Genomic DNA, 26,456 nt, shown 5'->3' on the forward strand with positions numbered 1-26,456 from the left:
GACTTCTTTACAGGTGATGATATATTCTTCCATCAGGATGCACATACAATGTGCTTGTCTCTCTCAGCTGTTGGTGATCAGTGTCTAGAGCCATTAATCCAGTAGGGGTTGCAAAAATGGTGATATTCTAATAATAATTCAATCATTCCTATTTCTTTTCTTTAAAACTGAAATATTTCTATAAGGAGAAATTTCCTTTCATCTGTTTGGAAACTTGGCTCTAACGGTGTCTTCTTGGGGAAGGGTAACATGTTAATTAACACATTGGAAGTGATTAATTTATGCTGTAACAAAGTATGATGAATCATTTTCCTTAAGGTTGTAGAAACCCTCACCCTGAGAGAAAAGGAGAATATAAATACAGCCAAGGGAGAGGAAGTAAATGGTGATCAGAAATTTGAAATATCTGAGAAAAGAAGACAGAACACAGATGCTTAAACGTAACACTTTGCTATGCCTGTTCTTATCTGGCATATAAATTCCTATTTGGAAGCCCACCTTATGGCTCTGAATTCTACTTATTTACTTAGGAGTCCTGCATTCATCCTTCCAGTTCAGATCTCTCCCCAGGCTTAGTAGTCACAGTAGTCAAAACTCTACCTGACATGGCTATTTTGATGTCTAAAAGACATTTAAGTGTTAACATATCTAAAATGGAACTTTTAGTTTCACCTCAAAATTGTGACTCAGATTTTCCCTACTTCAATAAATGGCAGCACCACCCACCTGTTACTAAAGCCAAAAAACAGGAGTAATCTTTGAAGTCTTTTCTCCAATCCCCATAATCAATCAATCAATCAGTCACCAAGTGCTGTTGGTTTTACCTGGAGATTATTTTCTTCTATTATTAATGACACCACCCTAAACCAAGTCACAATTGTTGAGAAACAACTGAACTGTTACAACAGTCTTCTGGCTTCCCTGCTGACATGTTGGCCCCTCTAGTCCATTTTCCACAAGGGGAGTGATCTGTCTAAAATGTTAGCCAAGGATCATGAGCTGATAATTGTTGAAGCTGTGTGATGGATTTGTTATGCTAATTTCTTCCCCTTTGTATATGTTTGAAATTTTCCACATTAAAAAAATAAAATGTTATTCAGATTATTTATTTTACCTTACTATTTTACTTCCCAACTGACTTCTCGATGTTCTTCAGATAAAATCCAGATCTCTGGCTTAGGCCTGTGAGTCTCATTATATTGTATCACACCACAATTTATAATTATCTTGTTTGTTTATATTTATATGTAAATATACTTACTTGTTTATTATTACAAGAAAGTAACTTAAGTGAATATCTGAAGAAAGTGAAGAATATTCATTCTATTTGTGTTATAATTCCAATTGTTTGAAAACGTGGTTAGAATACAAACTTTAATAATCTTGCTTCATAAGCAAAGATTTATCAACAAAATAAGAGTTTGATCAGGAGAGTAACTTCTTGAAATTGAAATTTTAGGAAAAGAGCGGCATGAAATACTGACTGGTGAAGCAGAAATCGGAATTAGAAATCTCTATTTGAATATACTCTCTCTTTGATTCTAAATTGCCCCAAAGTTTTGAAGTGTTGAATAATTTTAAGTGATAGCCCATTGTTTGATTTAAATGTCTAACCTCTGGAATTATATTCTCTATTATTAACATGACACTTCTCATGTTTTTAGGACCAATATATTTAAGTTTTATCAGCTGTTAATTTCAGACAATTCTCCTAATGGTATGATAAAGAAGAACTCAGCAGGTGTTTTTGCAGAGTCTGTTCTCTGCCAATCATTGTGCTGACTCAGAGTCACAGGATTCATTTAAACTGTGTTAAACCAAAAGCACCAGTACATAAGCCAGCCTACCAAGTCAGGGAGCAGATGGAAGTTGACTGCCAGTCATGTGAAGGAAGCCCCTGGCATGACAGAATTTTAGAACTGTAAGATATCTTTGGATTGTGTAATACTAAGGCCCTCATTTTAAAGGGGCGAAACTGTTGTTCCAATAGGTTAACTGACTTACTCTTCCCAAAGTAAAAGATAATATCCTAATCTGGTAATTCAAGTCTTACTTTCAGAAAACCCTTAAGGAATTATAGAGTAAGGTAGTACCATACCAAGATCTGGAACACAGGGCTTTTATGCCATAAATCCATTCTTTTCATTATAGTAAGATAACTCTTCCTTTCCTCTCCTTCACAGCATCTTTGGAAACTTTGGTCTTTTCAAATTACTCCAGTGACCTCTGCTGTTCCTGAGATAGCATCAAATCTTCAATAATTTCTTCTGTTTTTAAAAATGGTTTGATTTACCAACATGCCAAACTAATAGTGCATAAACTCAGCAGAGTACATTTCATATTGGCATTCTATTAGCCCAAAGTGGGTTACTAGCAGCACATATTTTAAGTTTTGTTCAGATTCTTTGAAAACTGATTTGTGGATTTGATGGGTGTTGTGAGTAAAGAAGATGGACATCTCTTTGTAAATTAATGGGTACCCAAACTGACAATGCTGTGGTAGCCTGGTCATCAGTGACAACGCTAATTAAGCATTTGTGAGGCTCAAGTCCATTACAGCCATCCAGCACTCTGATGGACAAGACATTCTAGAAGCTAGAAAGGATTCAGTCCCCGTCATAGAGGGACTTGCATTTCATAGCTAAGGCGCCCAGGGCAAGGCTTTAGACTATTTTAAAATGCTCCACATACCTTGAATATGTCACCACAGCAGTTTTCCCAGCTGCTGACGACAGCCTGGCTTGCCTGTAGAGACAGTGATGGACCCCGACCATCTCCTAGTTCAGGGTTTTAAAATATGCCCATAACACGACAGAGACCTTGAAAACCCATTTAGATCCTTTCCTCTGTTCTGGGGGAACCACACCCAAACCATTCCAAACAGATGAAATTCCCTCCTGTTTTTATACACCTAGCAGGGAGACTCCATAACCTTTCAACTTCAGCCCTCACAGTGGGCAGAACTCTGGCGGCAATTCATCCCTCACTGCAGGACTGAGCCACCCCAGAGTTGAAGCCCACTTCCTTCCTGACCGCGGAAACCCAGCTAAGCAGCTCGGAGCGCTCGGCCACGACCCCCAATCGGGTGGCCTGGTCTCCACCGGCCGGACGGCCCCAGGGTCCTCGCGGGGCGCGGTCCGCGGCTGCAAAGGTGCTCGGAATGTGAGGACTGGGGCCGCAGCGGGAGGGGCAGGGGTGGGCGCGCGCCGCTCTCGCGAGAGCTCGCGAGGTGGGAGTAGCAAGGGACAGGGGACTGGAGGTGGATCCGCGGCGGCTGTTCTCCCGGGAGCAGGCTAGCGGCCTTTTCCACGCCTCCCTTTCCTTCCCCTCCCATTGAGTGATTCAAGCCGTGCGCTTCCCACTTCCGCCCCCTCTGCCTGCCATTGGAACTAGCAAAGCCGAACAAGTTGCGGCGGCCGAACAGCCGGCGCTCCGCGCCTCCTCCCCATCCTCTCCTCCTCCTCCTTCTCCTTGCCTGGCCGCCGCCGCCCCAAGGCCTCGCGACCGCCGCGCCCGCAGCCTGCACCGCGGCCGACATGAGCTTCTTGTTGTGAGTAGTCAAGGCCCGCGCGCGCCGGCTTTGTTTGGGCGACCTGGGCCTCGGGCCCCCGCCCGGCCTCTCGCGCTGCCCGCGCCGGGCGTTCCCCCCGAGGTCTCCGGGAACCGGCCCTGAGCGTTCGCGCTGCCTGAGGGCCACCGCCTCCCCGGCCCGCTTCGAGCACGCGGGGAACCCCCCAGCTCCCAGGGAGGCTCTCTCTCCCCGGACCCCCAACCTCAGCATATGCCGCGCCGCATTTCTCCATCACCCCACCTCTCGCTCTCCTGCGTTTGTTTGCACGCTCTACAGAGATCTCACTCTCCCGCAAGACGCGTATCCGGCGTGTGCCTCGTCGCTTGTCTCCGTCTCTCCTGTTCATTGCTTTTTTTGGGGGGGGGTCCCAAGCACAGAAGATAGAGCCCCTACTTTCTCCCGTCACCCAGGACCTTTTTTACTACTCCCCACGTAGGTTTTAGGAGTGGGAAGTTGGAGTGACAAGTCCTGTGGACGTAACAGTTAACGAGGCTGCTTGCGGGTCAGGACCCCCAGGTGACCGTCTGGGGTCTTGCTTCCCCAAGGTGCCCCTCCTCCCAGCATGCTCCCCTGAAGAGTGCCCACTTTATCTTCTTAGACAACCGCCAAATAGGGTCTAGGTAGTGTGCCCTAGGTTGATTAGGGAGTTGTTTTGCAAATCATTTGTAAATGCCAACTCAACGTCACATTTAGTGCTGGTCATTATTTCCCTTATCGTTCATTGCAGACGAGTTGAGGGGGATGGGCAGAAGGCTAGGATGGCCGGCGGGAGTATGGTGGCAGTAGACAAGGCTCAGGTCCTCGGTAAACAGGACCTTACAGCGGGGGAATTCCTCTTTTGAAGGCTTCGTTGTGATTTACCTATGTTTAATCTGTGGTTGGAAAGCTAATAAAAACTCAGAGACTGAAACTTATCCCAAATGCTCCTTTACTGTTGTGGAGAAAATCAGTATTTAAAGATTATTTGTTTTTGTTCTAATACTCTTCTTTCCCCATCTCCTATAATATTTAGTCATCTCATTGACACCTGAAACCTGAGTATTTAATTGACCCTTCTTTTCACATGTCCATATCTAGAATATTAATCCTTTTTAGGGTGTTTAAGCAAAACTGAGCGATCTCAGAAGGCTAAACGGCAGGCGGACTTGCTAATATTTATGATATGTACAGGGGGTGCCTGGCTTGTGTCAGCCTGCCTAACATGTTTGAGCTTGTGAAACGTTTTTCTTAGGCTGATTCTAGAAGTTGATACTGAGTTTGTCAGATAAGTAGTGCTAGATGAGAGGACTGAGTGACCTCATCAAAGTCTTTGTTGCCTATTTTGAATCAAGATATCCAAGCATCTCGGCTTGAAGCTTCTTCTCTTGAGTGTTTTTTCCATTGCTGATGTTTGATTTCTTCAAGAATTTAAAAGCTGTCTTTGAAATAGCAATGTAGATGATGTCTTGACTGCTTTTGATGGGCCTGTGTCTTTGGGAACTCATGGCTAAAATTGGTTGAAGAAGGGAAGAGAACCATATTTGGCTGAAACTAGGGGATAGAGAAGGTTTTGGTGGTATTTCCTGAATATAAATACAATAGTATTCTATTTTTCCATGGCTCAGTATTTAATAATTACAGACATGCAGAGGATAAATTCATTTTTCCTTAAGTATATTATTAGCTACATAAGAAAAATCTTGCCCTAACTAATGTATATAGATAGCACTGTTACTCTTTGAAACTATTTTGCACTATTTGGAACACAGTTTTCCAGTGAGGTTACATTGTAGCAGTTGATAAATTCTCAACTTGTTTTGCCCATGTGTTTGACAGTCCCAAAAAGTTAAACCTAACATTTTTGGTTTTGATTTTTGTCCACCAGTAGTTTAAAATCTGACGTGAAGACCTCATAAATAGAAATAATTATTATCAGAAGTGAAAGAACAGTTTTGGTTATTCAGTCTATTTGTTATTTGGTATAGTTTCTTGAATATTTCTATACCACAAATTAAGCAGAGAAGTTAAGAGTTGCAGTTTAAAAGTTAAATACAAATATTTTCCTCCAGTTCTTGGAAGCTTACTTGTAAGGCTACTATAAGTGGTTGAAGCTGAGGAAATAAGGGCATTGTGAGATAGGGTTATGAAGGTGATGACTCATAACTCTTGAGGACTTTAAGAAAGAAGGAAAGATTGATTTAAAAAAATCATTTTGCAGGCACTGATGTAGGCACTGAGTATCATTTATGAACAAAACAGACAAAAATTCCTGCATTGGTGGAACTTATGTTCTGGTAAATGACCATTAAACACTGAAGATCAGTACATCATATAGTATGGTAGGAGGTCGATAAGTGCCATGGAACAAAGTAGAGCAGGATTAAGAGGTTTTGGATAAGAAGGTGAGGTAGCTAGGTAATATTCAGAGTGTTTAGATAATCTACAGCAGTGATGCCTTTGTGTCACTTTTGTACAAATGGCTCAGAATAAATTTGCACTGCACATGTAAATCTGACAGGGACAAAGCTTTGGTTGTGCTGCAAATTGGTCTATGCATATCTTGAACTTAAGCTAAACTCCCAGGTGGTGCATGCAAAAACTTTACAGGAACCTAATTTAACTTCGTAGACTCAAATCTTTAAACACATCCTTAGCACCTCTTGTGTGCTAGGCATTGTGCAAGATGTGAGACTCCAGAAATGGTAGACAGTTTATAAATAGTCATCTATAGTAGATGCTATACAAGCACTGGGGTCCAAAGAATACAAAGCAGTTTGTTCTGTTTGAGCAGGAGGAGGGTCTCATTGAAGAAGTGATGGATAGTTAATGAAAGATGTAACAAGAGTTCTCTGAAAGGGTAAGAGGACATGAGAGATTTCAGTCAGAGGAAATGTCATAGAGGCATGAAATTGCCTGTGAATTGGCCATTTTCAGATTTGTTCAAGATGCTGTAGAATTTGGTAGCTAGATAGGATCTGTCAGTAATACAGCTTACTCCCCTCTTTTTTGCTAAATTGGCAAAATCACGAACTTCAGGTTACTGGCCTAATCAATGGTCTGGGTAGAATTGAAACACAGGTCTCTTGATGTACGGTTTTTCTTCTGACATTTTATGCATATAAAATTCAGAGAAATTTAGGATCTGAGTGAGTTCTTAACAATCACTCTAAAGATTTATTGAGTGTTATCTAAGTTTCTAGCATTTTTAGATTGCAGATCTCTTCTGAGTGATGGAATTCCACAGAAACATTTGACTTGGAAAAGACCAAGGTATAATTTCCTAATGTAAGGCTACTTAGTTGGAACAGAGTTAAAACAAGTATAGTTAACTTTAAAATGGAAGTCTGTAGGAAAGGTGGTTTAGGAATGTGAATGAGTATAAACCGGGTCTATTTCTGTATGGAAAGAAACAAAGAGAAGGTTAGGAAAGGAAGGAAGAAAGGAAGGAACTATTTATTGAGCCTTATGCCAGATAACTTCCATTTGTGTTTTCAAAAGAATAGCAGTTTAGGAAAGAAGACCCAGGGTTTTCGCTGTGTTCATGTGTCTCTTTCTGTCTCTCTCCCTCTTGTACTTCTCTCTTCTCTCCTTCAAACCCTGCTCCCCAGCGCCCCCCCCCCAATCCCAGCATCTTTGTTTTCAGGCAGATGACCTGGTTTTAGTGCTTCAGTATCCTCACCTGTAAAAGAAGTTAATAATAAAAATAATAATAGTAAAAATAGCTTGCTAAGCGTTTACTCTGTGCCAGGCACTAAATGCTTTAAATCAGTAACTCAGTTTAATAACTAGCAGGAATACCATTTTTACAGATGAAGAAACTGCCAAACTTTTCTACTTAGAAACTGACAAAGAACTGGTTAAATAATTTGCTCAAAATTATGTAGCCAGTCAGTAGGGTAGCTGAGATATGAATCTTGGCAGTCTAGATCCAAAGAACCTGCCTCATATTGCCTTATCTATAATTGATAAAATGATATTAAAAGGTGGTATTCCGATAGACCTTGTATTTAAGAGAAGTCTTTTGTTACCAGATATTAACTATATTATGATAGTCCTCGTACTGCTAGGACAATTTTATAAGGGTAACCAAGAATATAATGGTGGAAGAGAAAATAGAAACCTTTAAATTTAAGTAATACTTTCATTTTTGGTGTCATACACATGTGGAGTAATCATGAAATACTGATAAGAAAAGAAAAGAAAAATTACTCATAATCACATCTTCAGAGATAATTGTTGTATTTTGTGATATTACTTCCTAATCTTTTCTGTCACATTTTGTTTGTACATATTTTAAAACATACAAATGGGTCCCTACTATACATAGACCAGGCTTTTCACTTGTGAATTTTTTAAGTCAATAAATTTATGTCAGTAAATATACTCTGAACCATCACTTTGAATGGCTGTTGACCAAGTATTATCTTAACAGTTGTGTTATCTGACAACCTTATTTAATATGTTATGCTTTTTGGTGGGGAGAAGGAATGGAAGTAAGTATGATCATCTTTTCAGAACTGTAGTTTTGGAAATTGCAAATACTTGGCTGGCCTTAGTTTACTTTTACCATCTGATACAGGCTTGCTTTTGTTTTACATTTCTGAGTGCAGAATAATTACTGTGTGATTACTTTTACCATTAATGACTTTTTTCCTTGATGTAGTTGAAGAATTTTTGTACCTTTGGAGTTTTTGATACATGAAAGCACATGTAGTACTTCTCTTCAATTGTGTATTTGATGCAGATCAGATATAATTGATAGTTGATTATAATATTGAAGCAGAATACTTGTTACTTCTTGAAAAATATGAGAAAAATAATACCTGTTAGAAATGTTAAATTAAGTCCTAAAGAGAACTTTTAAAATCTCCTTTCTTTCAACATTTCCGTTTTTTTTAAGATTGAGATATAATTGACCTATAACATTGTATTAGTGTCAGGTGTGTAACTTCCATTTTTGTTTTATATCAGTTAACTAACTTAAGGCCATCTTTTACAGTATGTTTAATTAAAAGTGTAGCTCTGAAACTGTTCATTTGCAGAAGTGATTTTTAAATTTTATTTTGAAACATTTTCAAGTTTTTAGGAAAGAATAGCACAAAGAACTCTTATATATTCCTTATCCAGAGAACGTATTTAGTTTCATTAGCTTCTGTAATACTGTCATCCTCAGCAAAAGGAACCAGTCAGGAATCATGTATTGCACCCAGTTTTGTGTGTGCAGCCTTCTTTAAATGGAAATGTTTCCTTAGTTTTTCCTTGACTTTCAGGGTTTTTACATTTTTGAGGATTATAGGCCAGTCATTTTGTAGAACATCCCTCAGTTTGAATTTGTCTGATGTTTCCTTGTGGTTGACCTGGGTATGCATTTGGGGCAGAAATATCACAGAAGTGGTGTATGCTTTTCTTACATCATCATATCAGGTGAATATAGTGTGTGTGTGTGTGTGTCCATTATTGGAAGTGATTTCTTTGATTAAAGTGTTTACAGAGATTCCCCATTGTAAAGTTATTATATGTATTTTTCCTCTTTGTAATTAATATTTTGTCAGGAGGTATTTTGAGGCTGTATAACCATCCCATTCCTTATTCCATTTTCACCTACCAGTTTTAGTGTCCATTGACGTTTCTTCTCTATATTATTAATGTGATGCTTGCAATGCTCTAATTCTATCATTGCCTTTACATTTATTTGACATTTTTACTGTAAGGGAGCACTTATTCTTCCCATTTATTTATTCTTTTAATGTTACTGTGGGCCTATTTTATTTAATGAGTTATAATCTGTAACTACCATTATTTATTTTGGTGCTCAAATTGTCTTGGTTTTGGCTTGTGGGAGCCCTATTCAGTCTAGCTTTGGTGTCTCTTTGATTTGATCCTGTCTTTCTCTGAGCATTTCCTTACTTTCTGGCACAACCAGATGTTCCAGGTTTATCTTATACTTTCTCTGTCCCAGTCCTGGAACTGGCTGTTTCTCTAAGGGTCTTGGTTTTGGCCAGTGGAGAATAGTATTTGGAAACCAGAATTTTGCAGGAAATGTGCTCATTAGTACAGATGTTTTGCTGCTCCCAGGCCCTCTCATTGGACAATGCTAGAAAATACATACACACACATATTTACATCCACTTATTTTTTCTGTATCTATCCATATATATTGAATGAGTTCACACTAATACCTGCAATTCTGAGCACAAGTTTCATTGTAGACTTATCCCTTTACGTATTTGTCACTTCCTTCTTTGTTGGTGAGAACCTGGCTCCAATGTCCTCAATATACTTTTTGTTGAGACCTCTATATATACCTATTCTCCTAACCTGACCACCTTCCCTTGTGGCTTGGGCTGCAGCTGTCATCAGCCACCATTACTCCTCTCCTGAGCATGTGTGAGCCCCTGCTTTGGCCATATTAAAGATGAAAGCATTCTGAAACTCCACTGTGTATGGTATGAGGGTGATAGTAATCTAGTTTTTCCTGCCATGAATTCTGTTTTAGGACCAGTGCCTCAGAGATGTGGGGAGCATTAGGGATACTGAACGTAAAAGGCCTAGCTCAGTAAATTGTAGTTATATGCAACAGTGATGTCTAGTTCATTGTCAGTATCTTAAGTGTGATGGTTGCTTGTTGCTGTTATTATTTTTTATAAACATACTTATTTCTGATTAATAAATTATAGCCAGTTTCTGTTGGTTTATTGTCATATATATCAGTGCTACTTTGATTTTCTGAGGTTAGGACTTAAAAGCAGGAGTTTGAAGGTAAACAAACATTATCTGGGTTATAGTCTATGTACCTCATAGCCAAGTAGCCTTGTTGTTGTTATTTGTAATGAAAAATTTGAGTCTTCTTTTACTGCTACTGTTGTTTTATCTGTTGAAGTTCTTTTGTTGTTCTCAAGCTGAAATTTGATGGGAATAGTTCAGTCGTTACAGTATTGAGTATTAATATTTATGTTTCTTTGTAGAAATAGTTAATGGTTTAATGTAAATACTTTCTGTACAGTATTCGGTGAAGATATAAAGTGGAAGCAGTAGGGATAAAAGTCTTTTATGGCAGCTTTTCTGGTATCTCGGTGCTCAGATCATGTTCCAGACAGATGGGCAGCGGCATGACCTTCTCTTTAGAGAATCTGTTTGCTGGTGCCCTGCAGCATAGACTTAACTACTGAAATAACTCTTTGTTTAAAAACTCCCTGTTGGTTATAGGTTTTCCTCACATACGCCTGATTGCATTCTCTCTAACCCTTCCCCACACCCTGCCAAATGTTCAGCTGGTTCTGTTACTTTCAGGTCTTAGCAATTGCACTTTTGAGTCAGTGAACAACAAGCCAATTTGTCAAAATTGAAGTCAGTCAACCAGAGCACAGCATTGTTTTGAGGACTGATGCTTATGTCTCCACTCTATTGTTAAGGACTCCCAAACGGGTCTTATCTGTCAGGCTGTTCAACTTTTTAATCATTCCTTTGTTAACCTTGTCAATTTTTAATTTGGGAAATGGCAAGTTATCAAAAAATGAAATTAAAAAATTTTTTTTCAGATTATAGTTAGAGCCAAACCATACCAAAAATTGGAGACCAGCATGTTACATGAATGTGCTCTTCAACAGTTGTGTTCAACTCATTGGTTTTAAGTCCATGGCTGATGAAGGTTAAAGATGATTGATGTTGCATTGAATATACAAACTTCTTTGGGTATAGGTGTGAAATGGTTGCATTCGGTATTTATGAAAGTTATAGGATATGTCTGGTATGTTCATGTATTCAGAATAGCAGGAATTTTGCAGTTATGTGCTTCTGTATTTTTTGGCAAAGGCTGTTTCTGTTTGGGTGGATTTGGAGGCCTGCTCTGCTTGATTTTGGTGCTGCTGTCTCTATTGCTCCACTCCAGCATCGCTTTTTTAATAAGGAAAGGAGGTGGCTGGACTCCTTTGGCCCTCTGTCTTCCTGCAGTTACCTTGGGCTTTTCAGGTAGAGATGGGAATGGGCTGGAAGTGGTTGGCAAAGTCCCAAGGCATTGAGGGCCCCTCGTGATATGGTGTTTGCCTACCACTCCAGCCTCATCTGCTCCTTCCGCCCTGTTCTCCTGCACAGAACTTAGCCATTTTATTTGCATTTCTTTCAACATGCATTTCTCCCACGCTGCCTTTGTAAATGCTATTCCTGTTGTTCTGGTTGGACTGCCTTCTCCATCCTACTCTCATTTCTTAGTTCTGGAGCCAACTCTTTTTCCCTGAATTGTGCCCTCTTCCCAGTTTGTTAGATATCATTTCAGTGTCCTCCATAGTCCTTATTTTAGCCTGTGGCAAAAGATACCGTACTTGTCAGTTTTCAAGCCTTTCTTCCTCATCAGAGTATGTGACCTCTTTGAAGATGCAGCAGTTTCAAAAACTATTTTTAAATCTCTACCATCTAGCATAGTGCCTGTTATATATTGGTAACAAAAATTTTTTTAACATATCAATAACATTTTCAAGTATTTTCATGGTGGTAGGTGGAAGTATGAGTGAGTCCCTTCATTCTGCTCTAATTTTCCCCTTCCAAAGACTTCTGAGAAAATAGAAATAGATGGCTAATGTGCACAGAAAGATTTGGAACACTTTTTTATTGGATCTTTATCTTGCAGTTTTGTAGAGACATTGTTGTCTTACCCTTCTTTCAAAGATTGACATATGCCGGCACGTTCCCTACCTGCCACTGTAAATTGTGTTCAGTAGTAGTGAATAGAGTGCTCATATCCCTGCGTCCCCACCACCATTGTGCACTAAGAATAATAATCATGAGGGTTTCTTGGCTTCTTGGGCTTTTTATATTTATATATATTCAGATATAACCAAATAAAGAAGTTAATAGTAAAGATTCTTCCAAAGAATTTGTCCTCTTTATTTCTAACAGCATGGTTAGGGTGCTTGCTCTTAATGCCATTAACCTTTATTTTAAAAGGGGAAAATAAATACCTCTTATGTTAACATTTAGAATGTAAGCCTTTTTTAATAAGTGAAATTTAAAAATTAATAGTCATGTGAAAAGTAACGGTAGAACATAATTTTAAAATCTTGCTAGGAAAATACTACTTTTCTCCAAGATAAGCATGGATCACCTGTAAAGGTGGATTTTACAAAATGAAATCTTTAACTGCAATTGGATTTCTTGTTTCTTAGTTATCTTCCATATATTTTAATGCAAATGTAAGAAGCTGATAATTTAATGCAAGTAATAAACGTGTTTGGAAGGCAGATGGCATACTTAAAGCTGTAAAAATGACCTATAGATTCTGGAGGTAGATCTAAAAATTGCTTTTCACTTACTACTCTTGATGCATGTGTTGCTTTTCTCATGGGGTCTGATAGAGAGCTCTGCCAGGCTTTTTCTTTCTGGGTAAGTTCAGAGTGGAAAGTCTTTCTCCCAAACTATAAGTGAATGGTAGTGTCCAGTTGTTAGTTAATCTGAAGAATATGCCTTTATGATATGCTTATTGTTTCTGAGCACTTACAGGTCAAACTGTTATGAGTATGAGTAAGTTATAGTTACGACAATTCAGAACACTATCATTTTATCAGTAAATACTTTGCATAATTGTATGTGTGAGAAACCCTGCTAGCCTTAATGAATTTGTTCCTTTTTTAATGGCAGTTCTGATATTTACATTTTACTTAGTTCAAAAAGAAGCTGGGGAGAAGAGGGGAAGATTTTTGCATTATGTTTTATGCATTTTTTCCCTTTCTTTTTTTCCCCTGTTTGATGGCTTTTACTCCTGTTATTCTCTTAGTTTTAAATGGCCACAGCTGAAGCCCTTTCCAAGAAATGGGGAGCTTTGCTGAATCCCAGATAATGTAAAATGTCACTTTTGCAGTTGGCTGTATTAGGATTAAAGGGGCTTTTGAAAAATTATACCTTTCCTGGAGTTTTATACAGCCCTTTCTCTGCCTTGTGTTCCCAGGTTTGGCTGCATCTGTGTATTTATTTCACAGGGACCTTTCTGACATCACACTGATAACCATGAACCATTCTTGTTTTTAGCCTTTGTTTGGAGGACTCATGATTGTCCTGTACTTGGGTACCGTATGCTCATGCTGAAACTGTTAGTGATCTGAAGGATGGAAATCCTTGCTTCTGAACAGAAAGGGAGAATGAAACAATCTTGAATAAAAGAAATATTTTCCCTCAGTTCCTTTATAGAAGAATTCAGTTATTCTTGTGATCTGCAGTATGTAAGTTGGGCAAAATCATGGTCCTTTTGTGCCTCATTTTCTTATTTCTAAAAGGACAGTTTTATATTTGACAACATTCAGTGTTTCTTCCTAATGGTGTTTGAAAAGGTTTATGGTAACTTGTGGGATGAGATCAAATCTCTGGATAAATAATTTACATTTAGTGATTTTTAGGAATGGAAATGATTTTGTTCCAGCCTCTTTATTTTTAGATGAACCAGTTGAGATCCTGAGATCTTTGATTTTTCCAAGGCTATACTTAGTCAATTACATAAACAAATTCTAATGACACTAATCTCAATTATACCAAGAATTCCAAGTGTCTTGCTATTTTAGTTGTATTTTTTGACATGACATGACTTCCCACTTTTTACAGTTGCTTATTTAAAAAGTACAAAATTAGATATAATGTAGCTTATTTCTATGATGGGCCTTCACTACAAAGGATAAAGAGATGGTACAGATATTTTTAACTGATATCAATTATTGAGCACTGACTCTGCACCTGGTGGTGCTTTATATTTCTGTACATATCATTTGGTTTCAGAACCATCCTACATGGTAGGTGATACAATTTCTCTTTTTTTTGCATTCAAAGTGTTACTGAACTGAGGTTTGGCTGCTTGCCACTCAAAAGCCAATGAACAAGAGGCAAGTGTCCATAGAAAGGGAAGGTTCTTTAATCAGAAAATCCAGCAATCTGGGGAGAAGGTGGACTCATGTCCAGAGATCAACTCTGAAGATTCTGCTCAGCCATGACAGATTTTCAAGGGAAATGTCGGGAGTAGGGTGGGTAAAGAATCTCAGTGAATCATTGAGACAAGAAGTTGGTTTCTACATCTTTCTCTATTGCTTTGCAGACTGGCTGACTCTCTCTTCATATGTTATCTTGCCACGTGATCTGCCTGCAGGATTGCTGAGAGAGCTGTTGGGGGTAGAGGGCTAATCATTCTTTACTTCATTCTTCATTCTTCATTCTTCTTTTCATCTAGGAAAAGAATCAACAGGTTAGGCAAGATGTGTGCATTCAGGAGAGCATAAATCTGGAGTTATTTTAAGTTGCCTAGTGATCTCATTCCTATTATTAGGTTCTTTTGAGGTTATAGGGGAACAGAAAAGAGGCAAAAGGGGGAAAAGTCATTTTCAAGAGCGATAAAGTAGCTTACCTAAGGTCACCTAACTAGTATAAGGCGAATTAGGGATTCTAACCCAGGAATACCTAATTGCACAAACAAGATTTCTACTATTCCATATGGAGAAGATAATGCTTGAGTGAAATAATAGTACATGGCTTTCATTGATCTTTGTGCCACGCATTGCATTATTATTTTACTTACTGGTTTCCAATGTTTGAAACAACTCTGCAGCACAATGCTTTCTTCATTTTTAGATGAGGGAAATAAGGCTCCAGAGAGGCTAAGTAGTAAGTAACTAAGTCAAGGTCTCTTACTAAGTGGGGAAGTGCTCTCTGATTCCAGGGCCGTAGGTTCAGTCAGCAGTCACTTTCCACTACCCTGTGCTGCTTTTACAAATTGCAGCTTGATGTGTATCTAACCGATGGCTTTTGGTTTCCTCAGGGGCCATTGGCATATCAGATTGATTGAATCTGGCAAAGTTTCTAAGATGAATGAATGCTTTTGAAACAATTTTTGATAGTAGAGCTAAGGATGATGGCAGTAGCCACCAGCTAATAAACCTAATGGAGGAGAAGTCTGCATAGATATAGGTGATTTTGGCTTACTCATCTATAGTCTATGTAAATATGCTGGGGTCATACATACATTATTGTGCAGTATGCTTAGATTTTAGAGCTAGACCAAGTTTATTAACATTTCTGTACATAACCCATTTTATTGCCATGTTTTGATAAGTGTTCAGACTTTAAGATTTCAAATTTTTTAAAATTTAGTCTTAATTTTTTGTCAGTATTATCATGTCCATGATTTAATTTAGCATCAAATGGTTCTGTAAGACTCGTCATAAAAACAACCCCTCCTTTTTCTGCTTCTAGATACAGATACTTGAACTCTTTTACCTGATTATTTTCACTTTTAATTTCTTATCTCTAACTTATTTATATGGTTACATATTAATTTTTCATTTCTAGGCATTAACTATTGAATTCTTATGGAAGGAGAGGATGTCACTCCCCCCTCCCCATACCATATATATATATACATACTTCATATCCTACCAGCTTCTCATTATAATTAGTACTATATAAACTCTGTTGATAGTTGAGCCAAGTATACCCTGTAATTTTATTTCTCCTTTCTTGAACATCTTTATGCTGTTTCTGGAAATTTTTTGTTTTATTTTCTGTGTACTCAGTACGTTTTTTTTTTAAGTTAATTAATTAATTTGGGGGGGGTAATTAGGTTTTTATTTATTTATCTTTAATGGAGCCACTGGGTATTGAACCCAGGACCTTGTGCATGCTAGGCACATACTCTACCACTAAGCTGTACCCTCCCATAGAATAAACCTTTAGCTTCTAGTCTTTTCTCAGGATGAGGGTAGTATAGAAGTCCACTGTGTAGATTGCAGAGGGGGTCCTGAGTGTGTAACTCCTTAAATGAACTGTGAAAGTCTTGTTCCATCTTCACTCCTACTTTCAGAATAACCTACTTATACTAATTCCTGAGCCTTTTATGGGATCTGTGGCATAAATTGAGTTGCTTTTAAGTTTAGGGTTAGGTTTTTAGGTATGTTAATTTGGTTATTTATTCATCTGCTTTCTAGTTCCTAAAATTTTGTTGTTGTTTCCTCTTTCACTCTTTTTTTGTCTTTATGGGATTGACTATTTTGAAAATTCACTTTATCACTTTGAATATGGAGTGGAAACTATGTGTATTTTCAGCCCACCAACTTTACATTGTTTTTCAAGATAGTCTTCTTATGGGTACTGATCCATTTATTGCCATGTTCTCTGCTAAGCATCCACAGTTGTATGCTGTCTCTAAATGAAAAGAAATTATGTTATTGTGTTAAACTACTTAATGTTTTTTGAGTTCTTTGTTATTGCAATGTATTAGTAGGTAGTGAGTCTAAAAGTCCTTTTTCTAACTGCGTTACATAACTCACTTTAACAAAAAAAAAAGTGGGTTAATCTAGATTTGAGTTGTGAGGAGCTACCTTTTATTTATTTATTATTTATTATTAGTCTTCACTGATATTCCAGATTATTCATGTTATACTTCTAAAGTATGCTTTAGCAAATCTCATTTAAACTTTAATGTCTTTGACTTTAATTATCCATTGGTTAAAATTTATCTCCAAATCAAGAATAATGTTTGGTTTTATTAAAAAAAAAACAAAATAAAACAAAGCAGCAAGCAAAAACCAGTCAGCTGCATTTGACATCAGACTTACAGGAGAAAAATTATTTATAACTTCTGTATTCATGTTTCCAATATCTTCCTCTAGTTCCAGTCCTTAAAAGAAATAAAGGCTTTTTCCATTTCCCAGGACACTTTATCAGTTTTTATAGACATCAACATGGGCTTCTTTACTTTCTTACGAATATTAATTTAATGCATTGAATTTCGTATAAATGCTGTGATTTTGAACTTTAGTATAAATTGTTTTACAAATATGAGCAAAGCTTTCTGTTAGAGTCACTATTGAATAGAAAAAGAATAAACCATAGAATATAGACTGTAGATTTTTTTTTCATTGAGTAAAAGACTTATCTTAAACATCTGCTTGGTTTTATTCAGAATACATCTAAAGGACTAGAAAATAAGTTGGAGCTCTTAGAAGGTTTCAGGAGAAAATGAATGTTCTCTCGATAGCCTGAGAGAAATGAGAACAGACTAGGGCAGGAGTTCTTTTTCTGGGTTTATGAACAGGTTTTAGCACCTCCCTGAATTTGTGTGTGCAAAATATTATGTTTCTATGAAAGAAGTCTCATAATGTCTTTCATATTATCAGAGGCTCAAACTAGATTAAGAATTGGAGGCAAAAATGTCAGTAAAAAAAAACTATTGTATAAATATTTAGGAACATTATGGGAGGTATTTCCCTATTATGTAGCTCAGAGATATGTATGAGTAGGCTCAAGTTCATTGCTTTAAGTTTATTTTTATTTTTGTTTTATTGAAGTATGATTTACAAATAGTGAAAATGCTCAAGTCTTAAGTTTATAGTTTGATTATTTAGACAAATGTGTACCCTTGTGTAACCCACACCCCTTTGAAGTCCCAGAATATTTTCATCACCCCAAAAGCTCCCTTAATTTTTAAAAGTAAAACTTAAAAATAAAGTGGGTGTTTGATATAAGGGCATACTTCCATTTCACTTCATGAAGTTTTAGAGATCCCATTAGCTAAATGAGTAGCTCAGCTTTTACGGAGGAGGAACAGGTAGTTTACTACTGCCTGTTATTTGCACTTGCTGCTTATTTTCCCCCATTGGACAACACAGCTTTTTCAACTATAATGATCCTTTAGGTGAGCAAAACACTGGGATGACACAGTACTTCAACTCTAGGTCGTTGCGTCAATTCTTAGAGTTAATCCTGTTCATACCCATAGTGATGAATCAACATGTAAGATAGTGAAAGAGCCTTACTGAATAAACTTTCCTAAACATCAAGGAATAGCAACTTCTAAAAAGATCAAGAATTTTTGATCACTTATTTTAAGCATTACAAAATAGCTTCTGAAAAAATACCCACACAAATAAGACATATGTAGGACTGGCTCCTAAACTGCACACGTTAATAGGGGAGACAGATGAGTTAGTTTGGCAATATGATGATAGGAGACTGTACAGAGTTAGCAGTACCTGGAGGAGAGCATGGTTAATTCTGTAGGGGAGGGTCGAGAGTACTTCCTCTGAGAAGGTACCTAACAGGTTTGTGTGTAGATAACTGAGAGAATCAGTTGTATCAGGCTGTAGCTTCTAACTTTCCATCTGCCAGTACCTTTAGTGAGCTTTCAAGTGGGTAGAGACTAATCCAATTTTTGCAGGACCTTTCTTGAGAAAATGAATAAAAAGTTATGAGTATAAAATTAGGTAACAAAGTAAACTTTAGAATGAGAAAAAATTACAATAGATTACAATAATGTAAAGTCAATGAACATCACAAAATATAGAAAAATAATATTTTTATTATTAAATTAATAATAATATGCAATTAAGCCTGATATCCCTTAATATTTTTTAATTTATATTTTTAGCTCCATACTTTTTGTCCACTTCCTATGTCAAAAATTTGTAAAATGGGATTATAGTTTTTAATAGAATAGAAAGATTATTTACTTTTTCCTCTAGCTTGGCTGATCAAAATGTGTTTATTATTACTGATAGTAGACATATTTCACATTCCCAGCTCATTTTACTGATAATGTCATGTAATATTTTAAGGTTGTTGTCAAATCTGGAGAAATTTTCATTAAGTTTCTTCCATATATGAAACACTGTTCTTACATCTGTGCCAATACCCTGTGGAGCTCATATCCAGGTGATGCTGGTCCTGCGCATTAGTATAAATGATACCAGATAAGGCAATGCTTGGGTGGTAGTGATACTCCTGGAAGTAATTCCTATACTGAGACTGGCAATCATCTAATCATACATGGAAGTGATTGTGAACTGCGTGTGTCCTCTGAAATCTAAACTAAATATATCCTCAGTTCAATTCCCTTTAGCCAAATACCCAGAATACCTCACTGACCAAGGAAGAAGTGTGCTGGAGGGGAGTCAGAGACAGCAGTCTTAACCAACTGCATTTAGCTTACTTTTGCAATTTTCGTGAAAACAAGCTTACTTCTGCAATTTTTTGTGAAAGCACACAACCATGGGAACACATTATCAGCACTGATTCCAGTACCTTGGAAGGGACCCTGCTATAGGGGGTCCTTGAAGTTTAAACTGACAGTGTCATGTAAATCCTTATACAGTCTTGTGCTGTAATTTTGTGCTTAGATGATTCCATTTGTTCAACTGAAGTACCGTAATGTTAGTTTAAAACATAATGCATGTACTACTATGCATCTGTAGTATGTGCGGTGCTTCTGTATCTATTATGACTGGGCATGTTTGTATAAGCTGAAAATGTAAATTTAGCAAATGTCAAAATATTTGCTTTACCTTTATATTTTTGACCTGGAATCCTTTATCAGTTTATCTTAACAAACATTTATTAGGGATCTGTTCTGACCTAGACCTCTGCTAGGTTCTGGAGATGAAGTGATGACTTGATTCAGTCCTTGCCTTTGAGACTCTTGTGGTGCCTATGAAATAGAGACACATTATAGTGTTACATATGAACACAGAGAAGATGTCCTCAACATGGCTTAGAATGTCAGTGAAGCTTCCTGAGGAAAAAATGACCCCTGAATTAATTCTCTAGGGATGACTAGGCATCCAATGAAAAAAGAAAGTTCACTTAAAAGTATATGAGATAAAGAGAAATAGGCTACATCTGATTTTAACTTTAGTTTTTTTTTCCTTAGTCAGGCTGGCTTTATTTTAAGAATTTAATTTCAGAGCATTTAGACCATAAAACTGCTGTGTCATGATTGCATTGATATCTATCATGTTACTGCTTCAAACTTGAAGGCAAATGATGGACTCCAGGAATTTTAGGTGAACTTTTGCTCTAGTGTTAACTTGAGATTTGTATCTGATATGAAGATTGTACTGTTACCATTACCACCAAGACTATAGACTTGACCTTTTGTTACACCCTTTATAATGAGCTGCGATTTTGAATTAAATGCCAGGGGAAATTCTGTTCTTTTACTTTGGGGGAAAAAGTCCTATTACTACACGGAAGTGCCTATTTTTAAAGTATAGTTAAATTACTCTAAACTATGGGAGGAAACTGCAACCTATTAAAAATAACTAAATAAAATGAAAAATAAGATCTACATTCTCTCTATTCTTCCCCTCCCCCAATTGGAGAGTTGCTTAAAGTGAAATGTCTTCCTTTGAATGACCCATTTTTTAGCCAAGGTGTAAATAGGGCAGGACTCTAAAGGGCCTAAGATGGAAAATGAAATTTTGGTGTCAGGCTTAGGAAATATTCCCAATCCATCTGTTACTTCTCTTGCTGTAGTTAAAAATCTTTTAGATTTGTTGCACCAAATAAAGATAATGGATAAATCCTTTTCTTTAATTCTGGTAAACAACTGCTTCTTGCAATAAGAACAAGATTTTTCTCTCCTTCAAATGGGACCTAATTAAACTCAGAAGCTTTTGCACAGCAAAGGAAACCGTAAACAAAGTGAAAAGACAACCTACAGACTAGGAGAAAATATTTGCAAATGATGCCACTGACAAGGGCTTAACTTCCAGAATATACAAACAGCTCATACAACTCAGTAACAAAAAAACAAAACCCAATTAAAAAATGGGCAGAAGACTAGACAGACATTTCTCCAGTGAAGACAAACAAATGGTCAGTAGGCACATGAAAAGGTGCTTAGTATCACTAATTATCAGAGAAATGCAAATCAAAATGACAATAAGGTAGAATGGCCATCATTAAAAAGTCTACAAATAATAAATGCTGGAGAGGAAGCAGGCTGAGGCTTGCTTTCAGGATGGTGGAGTAGAAGGAGCTGGAGTTCACCTCCTCTCACAGGCACACCAAGACCACACTCACTGCAGAACAACCAGCAATAAAGACTGGAAACTACCAGAAAGGATCTTCTGTAGCTAAAAACATAAGAAACCACAACAAGACTGGTAGGAGGGAGGACTTGCAATATACCCCATTTCCCCTGGGTGGGTGACCCACAAACTGGAGAATAATTATATCATAGAGGTTCTCCCACAGGAATGAGAGATATGAGTCCCATATCAGGCTCCCCAGCCTGGGAATCTGGCACCAGGAAGAGGAGTGCCCAGAGTATTGAGCTTTGAAGGCCAGTGGGGCTGGATTACAGGAGCTCTGTAGGACTGGGGGAATCAGAGGCTGTATGCCTAAGGATCACACAGAAAATCTCACGCTTGCTGAGACCAAGGACAAAAGCAGTAATTTCATAGGAGCCTGGGCCAGACCTATCTGCTGGGCTTGGGGGTCTCCTGGGGAGGCGTGAGTTGGCTGTGGCTCATCCTGGGAGCATGGACACTGTGGTGGACATTCAAGAGTGTTCATCTGAATGAACTCTCCTTCAAGGAGGCTGACATCTTGCTTGGACATTAGCATCGATACTTGCCCCCACCCAACAACCTTTGGGCTCCAGAGCTGGGATGCCTCAAGCCAAACAACTAACTAGGTGGGGACATATCCCCACCCATCAGCAGACACTGCCTAAGACTGACGCCACAGCAGCCTCTAGACATGCCCTTAGACAGCCCTGCCCACCAGAAGGCCAGCTCCACCCATCAGTGGACAGGCACCAGCCCCTCCCACCAGGAAGCTTGCATCAGCCTTTAGACCAGCCTCACCCACCAGGGGGCAGACATCAGAAGCTATTAAACTTTGATCTTGCAACCTGCAAAACAAGTCTTCAAACATAGGCCAGAATCCACCCTGGGACCAGCTGGCCACAGGCCCCTGGATGACGAGCAGGGAGTACATTGCTAGGATACATAGTACATCTCCTACAGAGGGCCACTTCTCCAAGTTTGAGAAACATAACTAATGTACATAAAGATGCAAATAGAAATTAGACAAAATGAGGCAGCAGAGGAGTATGTTCCAGGCAAAGGCACAAGATAAAATCCTGGAAGAAGAAATAAGTGATGAGGAGATAGGCAATATACCTAAGAAAGAGTTCAGGGTAATGATTGTGAAGATGATCAGAGAATAGATGCACAGAGGGAAGTTTATAGCAAGGAATTAGAAAGTATACAGAACAAACAGAGTAGAAGAATACAATTACTGAAATGAATAATACACTAGAGGGAACCAAGAATAGACTAAATGAGGCAGAAGAACGGGTCAGTGAGTTAGAAGACAGAGTAGTGGAAATCACTACTGCAGAACAGAAAACAGAATGAGGAGAAATGAAGACAGACAGTTTGAGAGACCTCTGGGACAGTATAAAGTGCACCAACATTCACATTATAGAAGAAGGAGAGAAAGGGCTCCAGAAAATATTTGAAGAGATAATAGCAGAAAACTTCCCTAACCTGGGGAAGAAAAGTCACCCAAGTCCAGGAAGCACAGAGGGTCCCATACAGGATTAACACAAAGAAGAACACACCAAGACATAATTAAAGTGTCAAAAATAATTGCTACAGAGAGTATGGAAAAAAGGGAACCCTCCTATACTGTTGGTGAGAATGTGATTTGGTGCAGCCACTATGGAAATCAGTAGGGAGATTCCTTAAAAAACTACAAATAGACTTACCATATGATCCAGCAATCCCACTCCTGGGCATATGTCTGGAGAAAAATCTAATTCAAAAAGATACATCCATCCCAGTGTTAATAGCAGCCCTGTTTTACAATAGCCAAAACCCTGAAGCAACCTAAATGTCCATCGACAGATGATTGGGTAAAGAAGATATGTGGACTACTACTTAGCCATAAAAAATAATGAAATAATGCCATTTGCAGCAACATGGGTAGGCCTAGAGATTATCATACTAAGTGAAGTAAGTCAGATAGAGAAAGATAAATATGTATCATTTATATGTGGAATCTAAAAAAATTACACAAATGAACTTACTTACAAAACAGAAACACTCACAGATTTGGAAAACTTATGGTTACAAAAGGAAGTGGGAGGGATAAATTAGGAGTTTGGGATTGGCAGATAGAAACTACTATATACAAAATAGGTAACAAAGTCCTGCTGTGTATAGCACAGGGAACTATATTAAATAGCTTGTAATAAATGACAATGAAAAATAATATGAAAAAGAATATATATAATTGGATCACTATGCTGTGCACCAGAAACTAACAAAACATTGTAAATCAACTCAACTTCAATTAAAAAAAATATATATATATACACAAAGAGGCTTAAAAAAAGACTTCTCTATTTTCAGTATCATTATTTAAGATAGTAAATATTTTAAAAAAAAAAGATAGTAAATATTTATTAGATGTCTGCTATGTCCCAGGTTCTGTGTTAGGTACTGGGGATTCAAGGATGACATATGATCCATATTCTTGAGTAATCCACAATCTAGTGAGAGAGAAAGAAAAATATAATCCTGTAAGCATGAGGAGGTAATGTTTTAAGCTGACCCTTTATGGGTTAGTGAGAAGTCTGGCAGGAGGATTGCTGTGGTCTGAATGTGTCTGCCCAAATCCATAAGTTGAAATCTTAATGCCCAATGTGATGGTATTAGGAGTTGAGGCCTTTGGAAGGTCATTAGGGTATGAGGGCTCTACCGTCATTATTTGAATTAGTGCCCTTGTGAAAAAGACCCCACAGAGCTCCCTAGCCTCTTCCACCATATGAGGATGCATTGAAAAGTGGGCATTCAGAAACCTGGAAGAGGGCCTTCACTGTACCTGACAGTGCTGGCACTCTGATCTTGGACTTCCAGTCCGCCAAACAAGGAGAAATAAATTGTTATTGTTTATAAGCCACCTAGTCTGTGGTATTTTGTGACAGCAGCCTGAATGGGCTAAGACAGGATCTATATATATGTGTGTGTGTATGTGTGTGCGTATGCACATATACATGAGTATTCATTGAACATTTTTAAGCTGTCATTTCCTATATTGCACATTTGCTATGTGATAGCTACCTCAAAACTAAGGTGCTTTAAATGTATTCATTCATTTAATTGTCATAATGGTCCTGTAAAATTGGTGATACCATGTCTAGTTTTTTAGTTTTAAGCTTAAAGAAGTTGTATAATTTATCCAAGATTTCACAGCTAATAAGTTAAAAGACAGGATATGAAACTGGGTCTTTACTCCAAATCCTTTGCCCTTTCCTCTGCTGTATGCCAGATATCATATTAGTCAGTATAGTTACAAAAATGAAGAGGACACAGTCTTTCATGTTCAACAGCTATGTAAAAGAACACACACACGTATATGTATATATGTTATAGGTTCTTTAAGCTACAGTGAGACACTAGAGAATGGGCAGTTTTTCATGGGAAGGTCAGGAAATGTTTTTATAAAAGAAGTGATGTTTAAGCTCCCTAGGTATTTCTTGGTTGAAATACCAGTATATTTGAAATTACTGCCAACTCAGTTGTAGGTTGATGCTCATTCTGAGCTCTATATGTGCAAGTTTTGGTTTCTTCCTTCTGACAGTCCCCATTGTATAGTATTCAGAAAGTGTAGTTACTGCTGTTGCATGGAAATCACCTAGACATTCGACTATGGTCACTTCCTAAAATCTCCTTTGGTCTAGTACCTATGTACTGACGGGAATAATGAATTTAGTGCTGAGCAAAGGAAACTGCAGCCTGTATACAACTCAGAATCTCAAAGGGTGACCAGAGATAAGTGATAAAACTTTAGTGTCTTCATCTCTAGATGAGATAATACCTAACATAACTTCACAGAGGTAGAAACTAATTGGCCTTTGCTTGTGAAGTGCTTTATTATTTTCTAAGTATTAGATTATAAAATGTTATAGGGTATTAAATAGTGAATTGACCAACCCCTCTACCTGTTCCTGTATGAAGTCACTGAGTTACACTTTATAAAATTGAAGTGCTGTGAGTATGCTGTAAAATTGGGAGGTAACTCAGTTAGCATTTTAATATACTAGTGTGGTGGTCCCTACTCTGTGTTAAAGAACAAGATGTTAAAAAGTGGAAGAAAAGTTCCCATGCCTAAAGATGTTTGGGAAATGCTAAGCTAAACCATAAACAATTTTCTTTACTATAGGACTTCCCATAGTTTATAAAACACTCATTTTAATAATATATACTGCATCTTTTGGCACTGTGCCAACCAGTCCTCACTGGTTAGATTATTAGTTACCCTCAGTCTGACCTTTCCTCTGAGCCTGAGGTGTATATGTACAACTGCCTATCTAACTTACTCATTTGGGTGTTTAATAGGTATCTCAAGTTATGTCCAAAACCCATCTCCCCAAACCTATCTCAATAAATGGCCCTTTTCTACCTATCTGAGGCTAAAAACCTAGAAGTCTTCTTGATTCTGTCTTCTTCACCACTCTCCACAAATCCTGAAATCTGACTCCTGTTGGTTCTTCCCACAGATATTGGAATCTGGCTTCATCTTTCTATCCCCATTAGTCCAAGCCATCATTCTGTCTTCTTTGTAGTACTTTCCTAACTGGTTTCTCTGTTTTCACTTTTGCCCTCTTCCTAGTCCATTCTTTTTTGTTTGTTTGTTTTAATTGAAATATAATCATTTAACAATGTTATGTCAGTTTCTGGTGTACAGCATAATGTTTTAGTCATACATATACATACATATATTTGTTTTCATATTCTTTTTCATTATAGGCTACTACAAGATATTGAATATAGTTCCCCGTGCTATACAGAAGAAATTTGTTTCCCAGTCCATTGTTTACATGGCAACTGGAATGATTAGAACATTAAGTCATATTATACTTCTGTTTCTGTTTTTTTTTTTTTTTTGAAATCTCCAGTGGCTTCCCATTTATGCTTAAAATGATAATCTAAATTCCATGCTTTGGCCTCTAAAATCTTACCTAGTATGGTTCTACAAGCCTTTCTGATTTCTTATACCACTGTTACTATCATTCATGATGCCTTAGTCACAGTTACCTTTTTACCCCTCTTCCTGAAAAAGTCACTTTTGTGCTAGTTTATCCTGTAAA

General features: G+C 37.7%; 1 protein-coding gene across 3 annotated transcripts in view; it reads left to right on the plus strand.

The window, feature by feature from the left end:
* The first annotated feature begins 3,202 nt into the window (after positions 1 to 3,202).
* The window catches only part of MOB1B (MOB kinase activator 1B), a 54,753-nt gene continuing 31,499 nt past the window's right edge, over positions 3,203 to 26,456 (plus strand). Inside the window, exon 1 of one of the 3 annotated variants that reach the window (XM_064485236.1) lies at positions 3,203 to 3,550. In XM_064485236.1, coding sequence (XP_064341306.1) covers positions 3,537 to 3,550 — 14 coding nt within the window. In that variant the 5' untranslated portion in view covers positions 3,203 to 3,536. Of the gene's footprint in view, positions 3,551 to 3,944; positions 4,088 to 26,456 lie in introns of those variants that run through there. The other 2 variants (XM_031470258.2, XM_064485225.1) reach the window with 2 other exon arrangements.

Source organism: Camelus dromedarius, chromosome 1 (assembly GCF_036321535.1).
Source record: "Camelus dromedarius isolate mCamDro1 chromosome 1, mCamDro1.pat, whole genome shotgun sequence".
Classification (NCBI taxonomy): domain Eukaryota; kingdom Metazoa; phylum Chordata; class Mammalia; order Artiodactyla; family Camelidae; genus Camelus; species Camelus dromedarius.